Raw genomic sequence first — 12,661 nt, 5'->3', positions numbered from 1 at the left:
CTAGTACCACATATCTACAACACAAAATCCATGTGTACGTGTGTGTATGCATGTGTCTGTGCCTATGTTTGTGTCCCTTCACAGTCCCCGCTGTTCCCCGCTGTTCCTTCTTTGGACACTGTGTTAACAACCATCCAGGCAAGCTTCAATGCCATACAACTCTCCTTCCGTGACCTCCAATTGCTCTTAAATACAAGTAAAACTAAATGCATGCTCTTCAACCGATCGCTACCTGCACCTACCCGCCTGTCCAACATCACTACTCTGGACGGCTCTGACTTAGAATACGTGGACAACTACAAATACTTAGGTGTCTGGTTAGACTGTAAACTCTCCTTCCAGACCCATATCAAACATCTCCAATCCAAAGTTAAATCTAGAATTGGCTTCCTATTTCGCAACAAAGCATCCTTCACTCATGCTGCCAAACATACCCTTGTAAAACTGACCATCCTACCAATCCTCGACTTTGGCGATGTCATTTACAAAATAGCCTCCAATACCCTACTCAACAAATTGGATGCAGTCTATCACAGTGCAATCTGTTTTGTCACCAAAGCCCCATATACTACCCACCATTGCGACCTGTACGCTCTCGTTGGCTGGCCCTCGCTTCATACTCGTCGCCAAACCCATTGGCTCCATGTCATCTACAAGACCCTGCTAGGTAAAGTCCCCCCTTATCTCAGCTCGCTGGTCACCATAGCATCTCCCACCTGTAGCACACGCTCCAGCAGGTATATCTCTCTAGTCACCCCCAAAACCAATTCTTTCTTTGGCCGCCTCTCCTTCCAGTTCTCTGCTGCCAATGACTGAAACGAACTACAAAAATCTCTGAAACTGGAAACACTTATCTCCCTCACTAGCTTTAAGCACCAACTGTCAGAGCAGCTCACAGATTACTGCACCTGTACATACCCCACCTATAATTTAGCCCAAACAACTACCTATTTCCCAACTGTATTTAATTTATTTATTTATTTTGCTCCTTTGCACCCCATTATTTTTATTTCTACTTTGCACATTCTTCCATTGCAAAACTACCATTCCAGTGTTTTACTTGCTATATTGTATTTACTTTGCCACCATGGCCTTTTTTGCCTTTACCTCCCTTCTCACCTCATTTGCTCACATTGTATATAGACTTTTTTTTACTGTATTATTGACCGTATGTTTGTTTTACTCCATGTGTAACTCTGTGTCGTTGTATCTGTCGAACTGCTTTGCTTTATCTTGGCCAGGTCGCAATTGTAAATGAGAACTTGTTCTCAACTTGCCTACCTGGTTAAATAAAGATGAAATAAAAAAATAAGGTGTATTTTCATCTGTTTTTTCAATCTTATTTTACTGCTTGCATGTGGAATAGAGTTCCATTGTAGTCATGGCTCCATGTAGTACTGTGTGCCTCCCATAGTCTGTTCTGGACTTGGGGACTGTGAAGAGACCTCTGGTGGCATGTCTTGGGGGGTATGCATGGGTGTCCAGTAGTTCAAACAGACAGCTTGGTGCATTCAACATGTCAATACCTCTCACAAATACAAGTAGTGATGAAGTCAATCTCTCCTCCACTTTGAGCCAGGATAGATTGATGTGCATATTATTAATGTTAGCTCTCTGTGTACATCCAAGGGCCAGCCGTGCTGCCCTGTTCTGAGCCAATTGCAATATTCCTAAGACCGTCTTTGTGGCAGCTGACCACACGACTGAGTGCAGGTGCGATAAAACTAGAGCCTGTAGGACCTGCCTTGTTGATAGTGCTGTTAAGAAGGCAGAACAACGCTTTATTATGGACAGACCCATCTTAGCTACTGTTGTATCAATATGTTTTGACCATGACCACTACTTTCACAATTTCCACATGATTAATTACACGATTAGTCGAGGTTTAGGGGTCAGTGAATTATTTTTCCCAAATACAATGCTTTCAGTTTTTTTAAATATTAAAATATTAAAATATATTTTTAAACAAACTTATATATTCCCTTCTGAAACCAACTGCAGCTCTTTGTTTAATGTTACAGTCATTTAAATCTCTGTAGTAGATGACATGTATATCAGGGGGTAAAGCCATAATACATCAGTTTTACCAGCAGCAGACTATGATCGATAATGTCAAAAGCCACACTGAAGCCTAACAAAACAGCCCCACAATTTCTCTCAGCCAATCATTAGTCATTTGTTCTTGTTGAATGTCCTTCCCTATAAGCGTAAGTCTGGTAATTCCCCAATGGCAATTCCCCCAAAAATATACAAATATGACATTTTACAGTCAAAATCGCTGATTTACACCTATGTAAAGGCTAATGGATAATCGTCAAAGCCACTGTATTTTCCCATTGGTCACAAATATGACCATTAAGATATTTTCATATACCACGAGCATCATGGATTCAATCTATTGAAAATTAGAGCGCATATGTAAACTACACCCTTTAAACATTATGTTTTAAGCTGTTGAATACAGACTTCTGGTGACAAATGCATCGCTAAAAGTACACCTTGGAGATTTATGCTTGTGGTCTTGTGACCATTGTGATAAATCATATGAAACTTCTCTGAACCATATTAGACACCTTGGTAATGCATAATATATGACTTATTTGTTGATAAGGAAAACTTTAACTTCTGTAGAACCTGTTAAGTACAAAAAAAATCCCTATTGTGACTGATGGGATTCAATCAGTTGCCAAAATGCTGTTTATCGAGGTAATTTCCTTAGTAGGAAAATTGTGTGAGAAGTTGAAGCTCGAAGAGGTCGAAGCTTGTGGGAGAAGTAGAAGCTCGGAGATGATAGACGAGCTTCCCACTAGTTGGAGGGGTTTCAAGTGGATTTTTCCCAGCCGTATGTGATAAATACCACCTTCCCACTTGGTTATGAATACATTTTAAGCATTCATTGGCTGCTGAATATGAGGTCTTTTGATTGGTTGATCCCACCCTACTGTTCCATATCCTCTAACACTTAACCCACTGACCCACCTCCTTTTCGTGCAACTTGTTTCCTATTTCCAATTTAGTCCTCATCCTGCAAGGCCATGAAGACATGGTTCTGGAGGAGGTGGACCCGGATTGGGAGGAGAAGGAGAACAAAGTGGCTCAGGGAGCGGCCCTGCTCCAGGCCTTACCCTCACTCATACCCCAGGTCAGAGGCAGAATCAGATACAGCCTTGCTGGTAGTCAGTAGATTACCGTGCTTGAATGGACAAAAGTGGCAATAGGTTCAAAGCTGACCAGAAAGGTCACCAACATGATGTGACAGAAACAAAACTGTTCCATTTTCCTAATGGAAATTCCATTGAGCTTAATAATGTTCTTTATCTATTTCTCTGTTGCAGCAGGTTCTGGAAATGCAACAAGAAGCAGAAGATGCAGAGACACAGACAGAGAGATGGACTCCCCTCATAGAGAGCATAAAGAAAGAGGCAGAGGAGGCTGCTATGGTGAAAGTGGAGGAGAAGTAATAAAAGACTCAATCTGTTTTCCTCTTCCTCCTATTCTCTATGTCATTTCTCTCTCTGTCTCACACTCACTTTTTTTTTACAATCTCGTAGTTTTTCCCCCCAGAGATCTGTCTCCCTTTGTCTGTACGGGTGATTGAATTGGGATTGGCCGTTGTGTTCATCAATGCCTTTTGGCTCTGTGTGATTGTCCGATGTATTGACCCCTGCCCACTCACCTGGTCTCCAGGCTGCAGCAGCAGTTAAAAGAAGCACGGATGGCTGAGGAGGTGGCCAGACAGGCGGCTGAGATGGCAGTTAGACAACTAGAGGAGGAGCAGGCTGCCAGTGCCCAGAGGGCCACAGACTCACAGCAAGAGACTGATGGAGAGCAGTACGTCCCCCCCCTCCCACACACACATACACACACAGAAACACATACACACACATGCATGTTTGCATACAAACACATACATATACACACAGACACATACACACACATCTACTCACACACACACACACACACACGTACATACACACACAAACATACGCACAAACACACACCCATAGGTGAATGAACGTCCATCCCCTACCATCTCGATGCACATGTGAGTGTGCTGGAGTGTGTGTTGCTGAGCTGGTTCGTGCTGAGCCAATGAAGGATCACTGGGTTGTGATAAAAAGCGCAATGTAAGGCTGAGAGCTGCACTTAGTGCCGTCATGCAGCGGCTTGCTCTCACACACATGCAAACCCATACACACACCAGGACATGTCATTGCCAATGAGACGACCCTTAATAATCATCCTGCTCACTGTCTGTTTTGCAAAGACTGCCCAATATCCAGGAGGAAGAGAACGAGGAAGACCCTGAGTAAGTCCCGCTCCTACTCCCCGTTACCCTTCCACGCTTCTATCCGCAGCAGAGTAGATGAATGTTGCCCTTAACCACTTCTCTCTGGTGTCAAACATTAAATCGCCACCCTAATGGTTAAGATTACAGTCAGGGGTCGTCTAATCTGATCCGAAATCTGTAGTTAGGGGCAGCCTCTATCTCAAGCATGTTAACATCTCACATCCAAACCTTTGATCCCATCCTCTTCCCTCTACAGTTTGACTCATTAACCAGATGTTTGATAGGATACGGAGCTTGAGATTTCTAAGACTGCTGCACAGTAGCCTACATACATTCTGGAGGGCTGAGGGGCTCTGTTTGTCTGCTGTTTGTCTGCTCTTCGTGATATGGATGCAGCCGTTCAAATTACAGGGGTGACTGGAGTTTCAAGGCACCCTCAATAAGCGGATTAAGCCCTAAAATGATCAATATTGGTGTTGCCCACTATTTGGGGAGCACTATTGAAAACTGATGTGTAAAATCGAGCTCTGTACATGTTTAAAACTACGGTTTATGACTGTCTAACTGTCTGAGACTGTCTGAAGCTCTGTTTGTCCCCTTCTGCACACCGTCCAGGTTGCAGATGCTTCAGGCGGAGAGCGACGGGATCATGGACATTGAGAGTCCCGAAGAGAATAAGATAACCGAGGACAATAAGATACCTATTCAGATTCATTTCAATGAAGACAAAAGGGTTGCATCTGAGGAGAATATAGTAACAGAGGAGGTTACGGTATTTGAGAAAATAGTTCCAAAAACTGAAGATAATATGACTAGACAGGATAGTACGATATCTGAGACGAAAATAATAGAGGTTACAATCACTGAGGAAATGAAGAACCTTGAACAGAATACGGCCCTAGTGGCGTGTGAGGTATCAAAAGAGAGTCATTTCCACGAAGACACAAAAGTTGTTCCCGAAGAGAATATAATTACTGACGATAAGATATCTGAGGAGACAAAAGTAACAGAGGAAAATGAAAATCCGGACAAGGCTAAAGTATCTGCGGTTACGGACGCTGAGAAAGTCAAGATCATTGAACAGAGTATGACCACACAAGACAATAAGATATCGAAGGAGAAAAATGTACACGAAAACAAAAAAGTTGCTGCTGATGAGAATGTAGTCACTGAAGAGAATATACCTATGGTAACAGTCAATGAGGTCATCAGGAATGTTGAACAGAATACAACCGCAGTGGAGGATATAGTCATAGGAGAGGAGATATCTGAGACAGAAGTAACAGAGGAAAAGAAAAGTCCTGACGATAACAAAATACCAGAGGTTACAGATGAGGTTATTGAGGTCATTGAGGAAATCATTCAGAACGCTGGAGAAAATACCACGAAACAGGAAAATAAGATGTCAGAGGAGACAACAGGTCAAGTGGAATATAAAGGACCTGATAAGAATAAGACAAAGGTTACTGCCGTTGAGAAAATTAAGATTGAAGAGAGCATCCTAACACCGGATATCAAGATACCTGAGGGAAAGCATGTAAATAAGGACAAGACATCTTCTGATAGGAATATAGCGGTTGGAGAGATGGCCGTCGGAGAGATGATTTGTGCGGAGACTAAAGGAGCAGAGGAAAATGAAAATCCTGACAAGGAGAAAGTAACAGAGGTTACCGTTGTTGAGAAAATTAAGACGGTTGAAGAGAACACCATTATACAACACAATAAGATATTTGAGGACAAAAATATAAACGAAGACAAAAAAGTTGCTGCTGAGGAGAATAGTATAGTCTCTAAAGAGACGAAAGTAACAGAGGTTACAGTCACAGAAGATTATGATCAGAATATGACCACAGTGGAGAATATAGTCAGTGGAGAGGAGATATATGAGACAGAAGTAACGGAGGAAAATAAAAGTCCTGACGATAACAAAATACCAGAGGTTACAGATGAGGTTATTGAGGTCATTGAGGAAATCATTCAGAACGCTGGAGAAAATACCACGAAACAGGAAAATAAGATGTCAGAGGAGACAACAGGTCAAGTGGAATATAAAGGACCTGATAAGAATAAGACAAAGGTTACTGCCGTTGAGAAAATTAAGATTGAAGAGAGCATCCTAACACCGGATATCAAGATACCTGAGGGAAAGCATGTAAATAAGGACAAGACATCTTCTGATAGGAATATAGCGGTTGGAGAGATGGCCGTCGGAGAGACGATATCTGCGGAGACTAAAGGAGCAGAGGAAAATGAAAGTTCTGAGGAAAATAAGATTCCATCGTTTACAGACGAGATTACCGTCGTTGAGGAAACGGAGACTGATGAAGGCATTACGACCACGCAGGATAATAAGATATCTATAGACAATCAAATAACAGAAGAGGTGACAGTCATTGTGAAAATTAAAATGAATGAACAGAATACTATGCGGGAAATATCCAATAAGAAAACAATCGATGAAGCCAGAAATGTTGCAGAGGAGAAAATAGTAACTGTAGAGAATAAGATATCTCGGGCGAACAGATGTCCTGGGAAGAATAAGATAGCAGAAGTTTCAGTCATTATTACAATCACTGAAGACAGTCAAATATCAGAGGAGAAAACGGTCAACCAAGACATAAATGTTGCTGAGGAAAATATTGTCGTTGAGGACCACATTGACGCTTTGGAGCTTACAGAGGACAATAAGATCACTGAGTAAGCTGAATCCTTACCCGATAGAGGCTTATTCCCGCTTTGGAATGTGCTGAGAAGTTGTGCTTTGATGCCATAGAAACTAGGCTACGCATTCCTCATGGTACCCAATGTCACAGATGTACAGCTTTAATGCTTTGCGCCTTTTACCTAACCAGTTGAAGGTCGGGCTAAGGTGTAACTTGATTTTTCTTAAACTATGGGGACAAAGGGGTTGGTGTCAACTTTGAAACTTGCTCAATGGAGCATGATTGGGACAACAGGTACAAGACCTGTACGAAAAATTAAATTACATTTTCTGTCTCGAAGGACCATGAAAACAAAAACTCAACCAGCTTCATCTATACTGAACAGAAATATAAACGCGACATGAAACAATTTCAACGATTTTCCTGAGTTATAGTTCATAGAAGGAAATCAGTCAATTGAAATAAATATATTAGGCCCTAAACTATGGATTTCACTTGATTGGGCAGGGGTGAAGCCATGGGTGGGCCTGGTCCAGGTCCAGCCAATCATAATGAGTTTTTCCACACAAGAGGGATTTATTACAGACATAAATACTGCTGAATGCATGCTCTCTCGAAACTTGAGACAGAACTATACATTTTAGGCCTTTTATTGTCCCCAGCACAAGATGTACCTTGGTAATGATCAAGCTGTTTAATCGGCTTCTTGATATGCCACACCTGTCAGGTGGATGGATAATCTTGGCAAAGGAGAAATGCTCACTAACAGGGATGTAAACAAATTTGTGCACAACATTTGAGAGAAATCAGCTTTTTGTGGAACATTTCTGGGATCTTTTACTTCAGCTCATGAAACATGGGACCAACACTTTACATGTTGTGTTTATATTTTTGTTCAGTATATATAGACAGTGTTTGGGCACAAACTTGTAAAGCTGAACAATGTTACGATTTATGGTAACACATATTGTTAACAGATTATTCATTGGTCACGCCTTATTTGGCACATTAACTCTGCATGGATTCAAAGCCGACATTCCATGCTGCGCTTTCTCCCCAGCTTGAGTGCTGATAGAGTTGGTAAACGATAGCATTTGAATGTCTAATTCCTAAACCTTCTCATGGTCAAATCGTCCAGGTTGAAACTGCTTCACGAGAGCGACGAGAGCATGGAGAATAAAAGTCCCGAGAAAAATAAAGCCATAGAGGTTACTGTCGTTGAGAATATTCTGAGCGTTGAAGACAATACTCTGATGGATATTGTAGTTGCTGAAGACAATGAGATATCTGAAGACAACAAAGTTAAAGCTGTGGAGCCTAAAGTGGAAAATAAGATCACCGAGTAAGCCAAATCATTTAGCAGGTAGAGGCTTATTCCTGCTTTGTTTTTTAACACCAAGGCTACTCACTGCGTCATGGCATTCCCATGTGGCTAAACGGTTTGCTGTCCCCACATACGCTCAGCTTTGTGGCTTTTACTGAAACCAAACGGCCAAAGAGGGATTGATTTATTCTGTGGAGTTTAAGATGACTATTTTGAGTGTTCAGAGGTAACGTCCATCCCCAGTCATGCTAGGTGGTAGATTCTTCCTTGGGAATTATCCCACGCATAGTAGAATAAACACTGAGATATGAAGCTGAGCAGGCGAAGACTTAGTAATGAAAGGCTATGTTATGATATCATACAGTGCCTTCAGAAAATATTCATACCCCTTGACTTTTTCCACATTTTGTTGTGGTACAGCCTGAATTAGAAATTGATTAAATGTTTTTTTTTTCTCTCCCAGCTACAAACAATAACCTATAATAACAAAGTGAAAATGTGTTTTTAGACATTTTTGCACATTTATTGAAAATGAAGTACAGAAATATCTAATTTACTTAAAGTATTCACAACCCTGAGTCAATACATGTCAGAATCACCTTTGGCAGCTGTGAGTCATTCTGAGTAAGTCTCCAAGATATTGTACAATATTTGCACATTATTATTTTGTAAATTCTTCAAGTTCAGTCAAGTTGGTTGATGATCATTGCAAGACAGCCATTTTCAAGTCTTGTCATAGATCTTCAAATCAAATGAAATTGTATTAGTTACATGCACCGACCGAATACAAGAGGTGTAGACGATACAGTGAAATGCTTACTTTACAAGCCCTTAACCAATAATGCAGTTTTAAGATTTTTTTATTTTTTATATTTTTAAAAATTATAATAATTAAAGAGCAGCAGTAAAATAACAATAGTGTGGGGGGGGGGGTCAAGGGGTGTGAATACTTTCTGAAGGCACTGTACAACATTGATTACGCTGTTACAGCTATCACTTGGAGGTTGAGCAATGAATTCACTAAGCAGCTTTAGTGCTATCTGCTGTTCAGTCTTTGGAGACTGTAGAATGCTAAAGCAACAGTCCATAGGCCTAACAACAGTGCTTTGTGCCGAGCTTGAGAGCTGATAGTAATGGTGAGAAAAGATCTTATTCAGTTTGACATGTCTCTTGTATTGCCTTGTGCCGCCAATTCCTCATTGAATCAGAGTGGACCTGAAAAGGTAGGTTCTAAAAAACAAATTTAGACCCTTAAGAATGACTTAGTCTCCAGATACTGTATTGTCATTGGCGGGCCGGCGGCGAGGCTATGTAATGACTAGTCTGGGATATGTTTAACTTAGTCTTCTTATTTTTCTACACAAAACAATTGCTTCATTCATTTAAAAAAAAAACATAGTTGAGATCTAACCCAATGTCAAACAGACAGAAGCCAATTCAAAGACAACATCTAAGTCGATCCCTCTCCCCAGTATCCATCCTCACAGTCCCGAATGACAAATGTTATCTTGATAATTCAATGCAGCTGTGGCAACATTGCCCGGAATCCTCCCATTCATACCCGTCTGATCTAGTTGTCGATGGTTGTCCTGATGATTTATGCCCTGTGATTGTCAGGGCAGTCATAGTTCACATCAAGTGCCAAAGTTTGTCCTCCAAAACAACCAATCCGGTTATCAGATATCAGACAAAACTGCAGGATTATTTGTTGTGAGGGTGAGATCACACACTGTATTTTACAATGCGTTTGCCACAGTTACGAGGCAAACAGTCACGGAAGAAGGAGACCACATAGGCTTTAGAGAACAATATTCAGAGAGATCCCCCCCCCATGGGTTCTGAGTAAGTTGTGTAATAGAGAACAATTAGTCTACATTGTTGTTGGCTGCATCTGTTTCAGTGACGGATATAAATGATTTTCTTAGCAGTGGAGAATTCATTATCTGCAATTGCGAGACATTGCATCTTGACATCTTACTCTGTATGCCCAGAGTGCATATGCCTATGGTAACGCGGAGCTTTCTAGCAAGCAGCTCTAACGCCCTGGACCAGAGCTAGGTGGATGTGTGTTTGTCCTAATTATTTTCTCTGCTTCACATCCAGCACTAAGATTGAATTGATAGGTTCTCTCAGTGTTCAACGCTACTCCTATTGGCTACACACACAGTAAAGCTGCACTGATCGGACCACACTCCCTCTCCAGGTGCCTGATGGATGTGTGTCCAGCCGAGGGGTTGTCCGAGGTTGAGGCAGAGGCGGAGTCAGTCGAATCAAGCCCCCCAGTGTCTACCCCCAGAGAGGCCTCCCCAGAACCAGAGCCGCAAAATAAACAGTCTCCCTCAGCGGCAGTGACCGAACAGCCAGAACCAGCTGACCAGAAGACTCCACCCACTGCCGCAACTCAGGTAGGGAACATTTTAACAGCCAACAGATATCCTTGTTATTACACTGTAGTTTCATGGGTGTTACTAACGCTATTACTATGGAGAATGTTTTTTATGCTCACTGCTCTCATTGCAGGAAGAGGAAAGTGCCGACGAAGCAGGGTGTGAAGGTGAGTCTTCCTGCTTCATGTAATGAGAGGATATTCATCAATGCTGAACAGCAGTGTATATAGTAAAGTATGTGGACACCTGCTCATCAAACATCTCATTCCAGTATTATGGGGATTGTTATGGAGTTGGTCTCCCCTTTGCTGCTATAACAGCCTCCATTGAAGATTTTCCACAAGAGCAATTGCTGCAGGGACCACAAGAGCATTAGTGAGGTCGGGCACTGATGTTGGGCGATTAGGCATGGCTCGCAGTCGGAGTTCTAATTCACCCCAAATGTGTCCGATTAGGTTGAGGTCATTTCTGTATGGACCTCGCTTTGTGCACGGGGGCATTGTCATGCTGAAACAGGAAAGAGCCTTCCCCAAACTGTTGCCACAAAGTTGGAAGCACAAAATTGTCTAGAATGTCATTGTATGCTGTAGCGCTAAGATTTCCCTTCACAGGAACTAAGGGGCTTAGCCCGAACCATGAAAAACCGCCCAAAACCATTAATCCTCCCCACCAAACTTTACAGTTGGCACTAGGCATTGGGGCAGGTAGCGTTCTCCTACCAGATGGTGAAATGTGATTCATCACTCCAGAGAACGCATTTCCAATGCTACAGAGTCCAATGGCGTTAAGCTTTACACCACTCCAGCCCACACTTGGCATTGCACATGCTGATCTTAGGCTTGTGTGTACGGCTACTCGGCCATGGACACCCATTTTATGAAGCTCCCGATGAACAGTTCTTGTGCTGACGTTGCTTCCAGAGGCAGTTTGGAACTCGGTAGTGAGTGTTGCAACCGAGAACAGACGATTTTTACTCTTCAGCACTCAAATGTCCCGTTCTGTGAGCTGGTGTTGCCTACCACTTCACAGCTGAGCCGTTGTTGCTCCGAGACGTTTCCACTTCACAATAGTTGACAGTTGACCAGGGCAGCTCTAGTAGGTCAGAAATCTGACAAACTGACTTGATGGAAAGGTGGCATCCTATTGTATGATGGTGCCACGTTGAAGGTCACTGAGCTCTTCAGTTAGGCTATTCTACTGCCAATGTTTATCTTTGGAGATTGCATGGCTGTGTGTTTGATTCTATTCACCTGTCAGCAACGGGTATGGCTGAAATAGTCGAATCAACTAATTTGAAGGGGTGTACACATACTTTGTATATATATATATATATTGTATATGACAGCACAATTACCAGACATTAAAACTACTACTACTAACTACTACTCTAACATTTTCGATCTTAACATGACTTCCTGTTTTGCTCAATTGTATTGATCTGATTGGCTGTCTGACCATGTCGCCGCCCAGTGCCCTCCAATTGCTCTCCAATCAGAAGCCTGCTTAGGCATATCCCCCACGCCTGCCAGTGCCTCGACAATCTCACCAAGTTGCTACGCGACAACAACCTGAACCCTCCAAAACTGTCCATGCCCGCCCTGCCAGAAGAGTTAACCCTGCTAAAAAATGAGATGTCCGAGCTACCCAAGCAGGCACGACAGTACTGCCAAATGATACTCAATCGCCTCAACAGACTTAACCCAAATGCCGTGTCCCAAACCCAACCCCAGGAAGATGTCTCCAAGGAGTAACACTCCCTTCCCCTGTCCCAACGCCTGCCCCTCCCTGCAGACCTGGAGTTAGATTCGGAAAACTAGTGTCAAATTAGATAAACCGTCTCCTCAGAGCACTAAGTCAAATTCCACCTATACTGAGACCTCCCGACCCCATCCTGACCCCATCCTCACCCCTGACCCCTTGACCACCGCCCTCCAAATCTCTGCCATCATGCTCTCTACCGTGCACCCTGCTTCATCTCGAAGAGCAGCAGCCATCC

At 42.5% G+C, this 12,661-nt stretch overlaps 1 protein-coding gene across 18 annotated transcripts in view; it reads left to right on the top strand.

Moving 5' to 3' along the window:
• LOC124035922 (cyclic nucleotide-gated cation channel beta-1-like) overlaps window positions 1-12,661 on the top strand; it is an 80,349-nt gene that overhangs the window by 54,139 nt on the left and 13,549 nt on the right. For 13 of the 18 annotated variants that reach the window (XM_046349838.1, XM_046349835.1, XM_046349834.1 and 10 more), the window contains 9 exons: window positions 3,018-3,142; window positions 3,336-3,457; window positions 3,688-3,831; window positions 4,268-4,309; window positions 4,907-6,988; window positions 8,093-8,296; window positions 9,487-9,501; window positions 10,482-10,683; window positions 10,799-10,832. In XM_046349838.1, coding sequence (XP_046205794.1) covers window positions 3,018-3,142; window positions 3,336-3,457; window positions 3,688-3,831; window positions 4,268-4,309; window positions 4,907-6,988; window positions 8,093-8,296; window positions 9,487-9,501; window positions 10,482-10,683; window positions 10,799-10,832 — 2,970 coding nt within the window. The remainder of the gene's footprint in view (window positions 1-3,017; window positions 3,143-3,335; window positions 3,458-3,687; window positions 3,832-4,267; window positions 4,310-4,906; window positions 6,989-8,092; window positions 8,297-9,486; window positions 9,502-10,481; window positions 10,684-10,798; window positions 10,833-12,661) is intronic. The other 5 variants (XM_046349825.1, XM_046349840.1, XM_046349837.1 and 2 more) reach the window with 5 other exon arrangements.

The sequence above is a fragment of the Oncorhynchus gorbuscha genome, linkage group LG05 (genome assembly GCF_021184085.1).
Source record: "Oncorhynchus gorbuscha isolate QuinsamMale2020 ecotype Even-year linkage group LG05, OgorEven_v1.0, whole genome shotgun sequence".
Classification (NCBI taxonomy): domain Eukaryota; kingdom Metazoa; phylum Chordata; class Actinopteri; order Salmoniformes; family Salmonidae; genus Oncorhynchus; species Oncorhynchus gorbuscha.
This window is presented reverse-complemented; position numbering and strand designations above follow the sequence as displayed.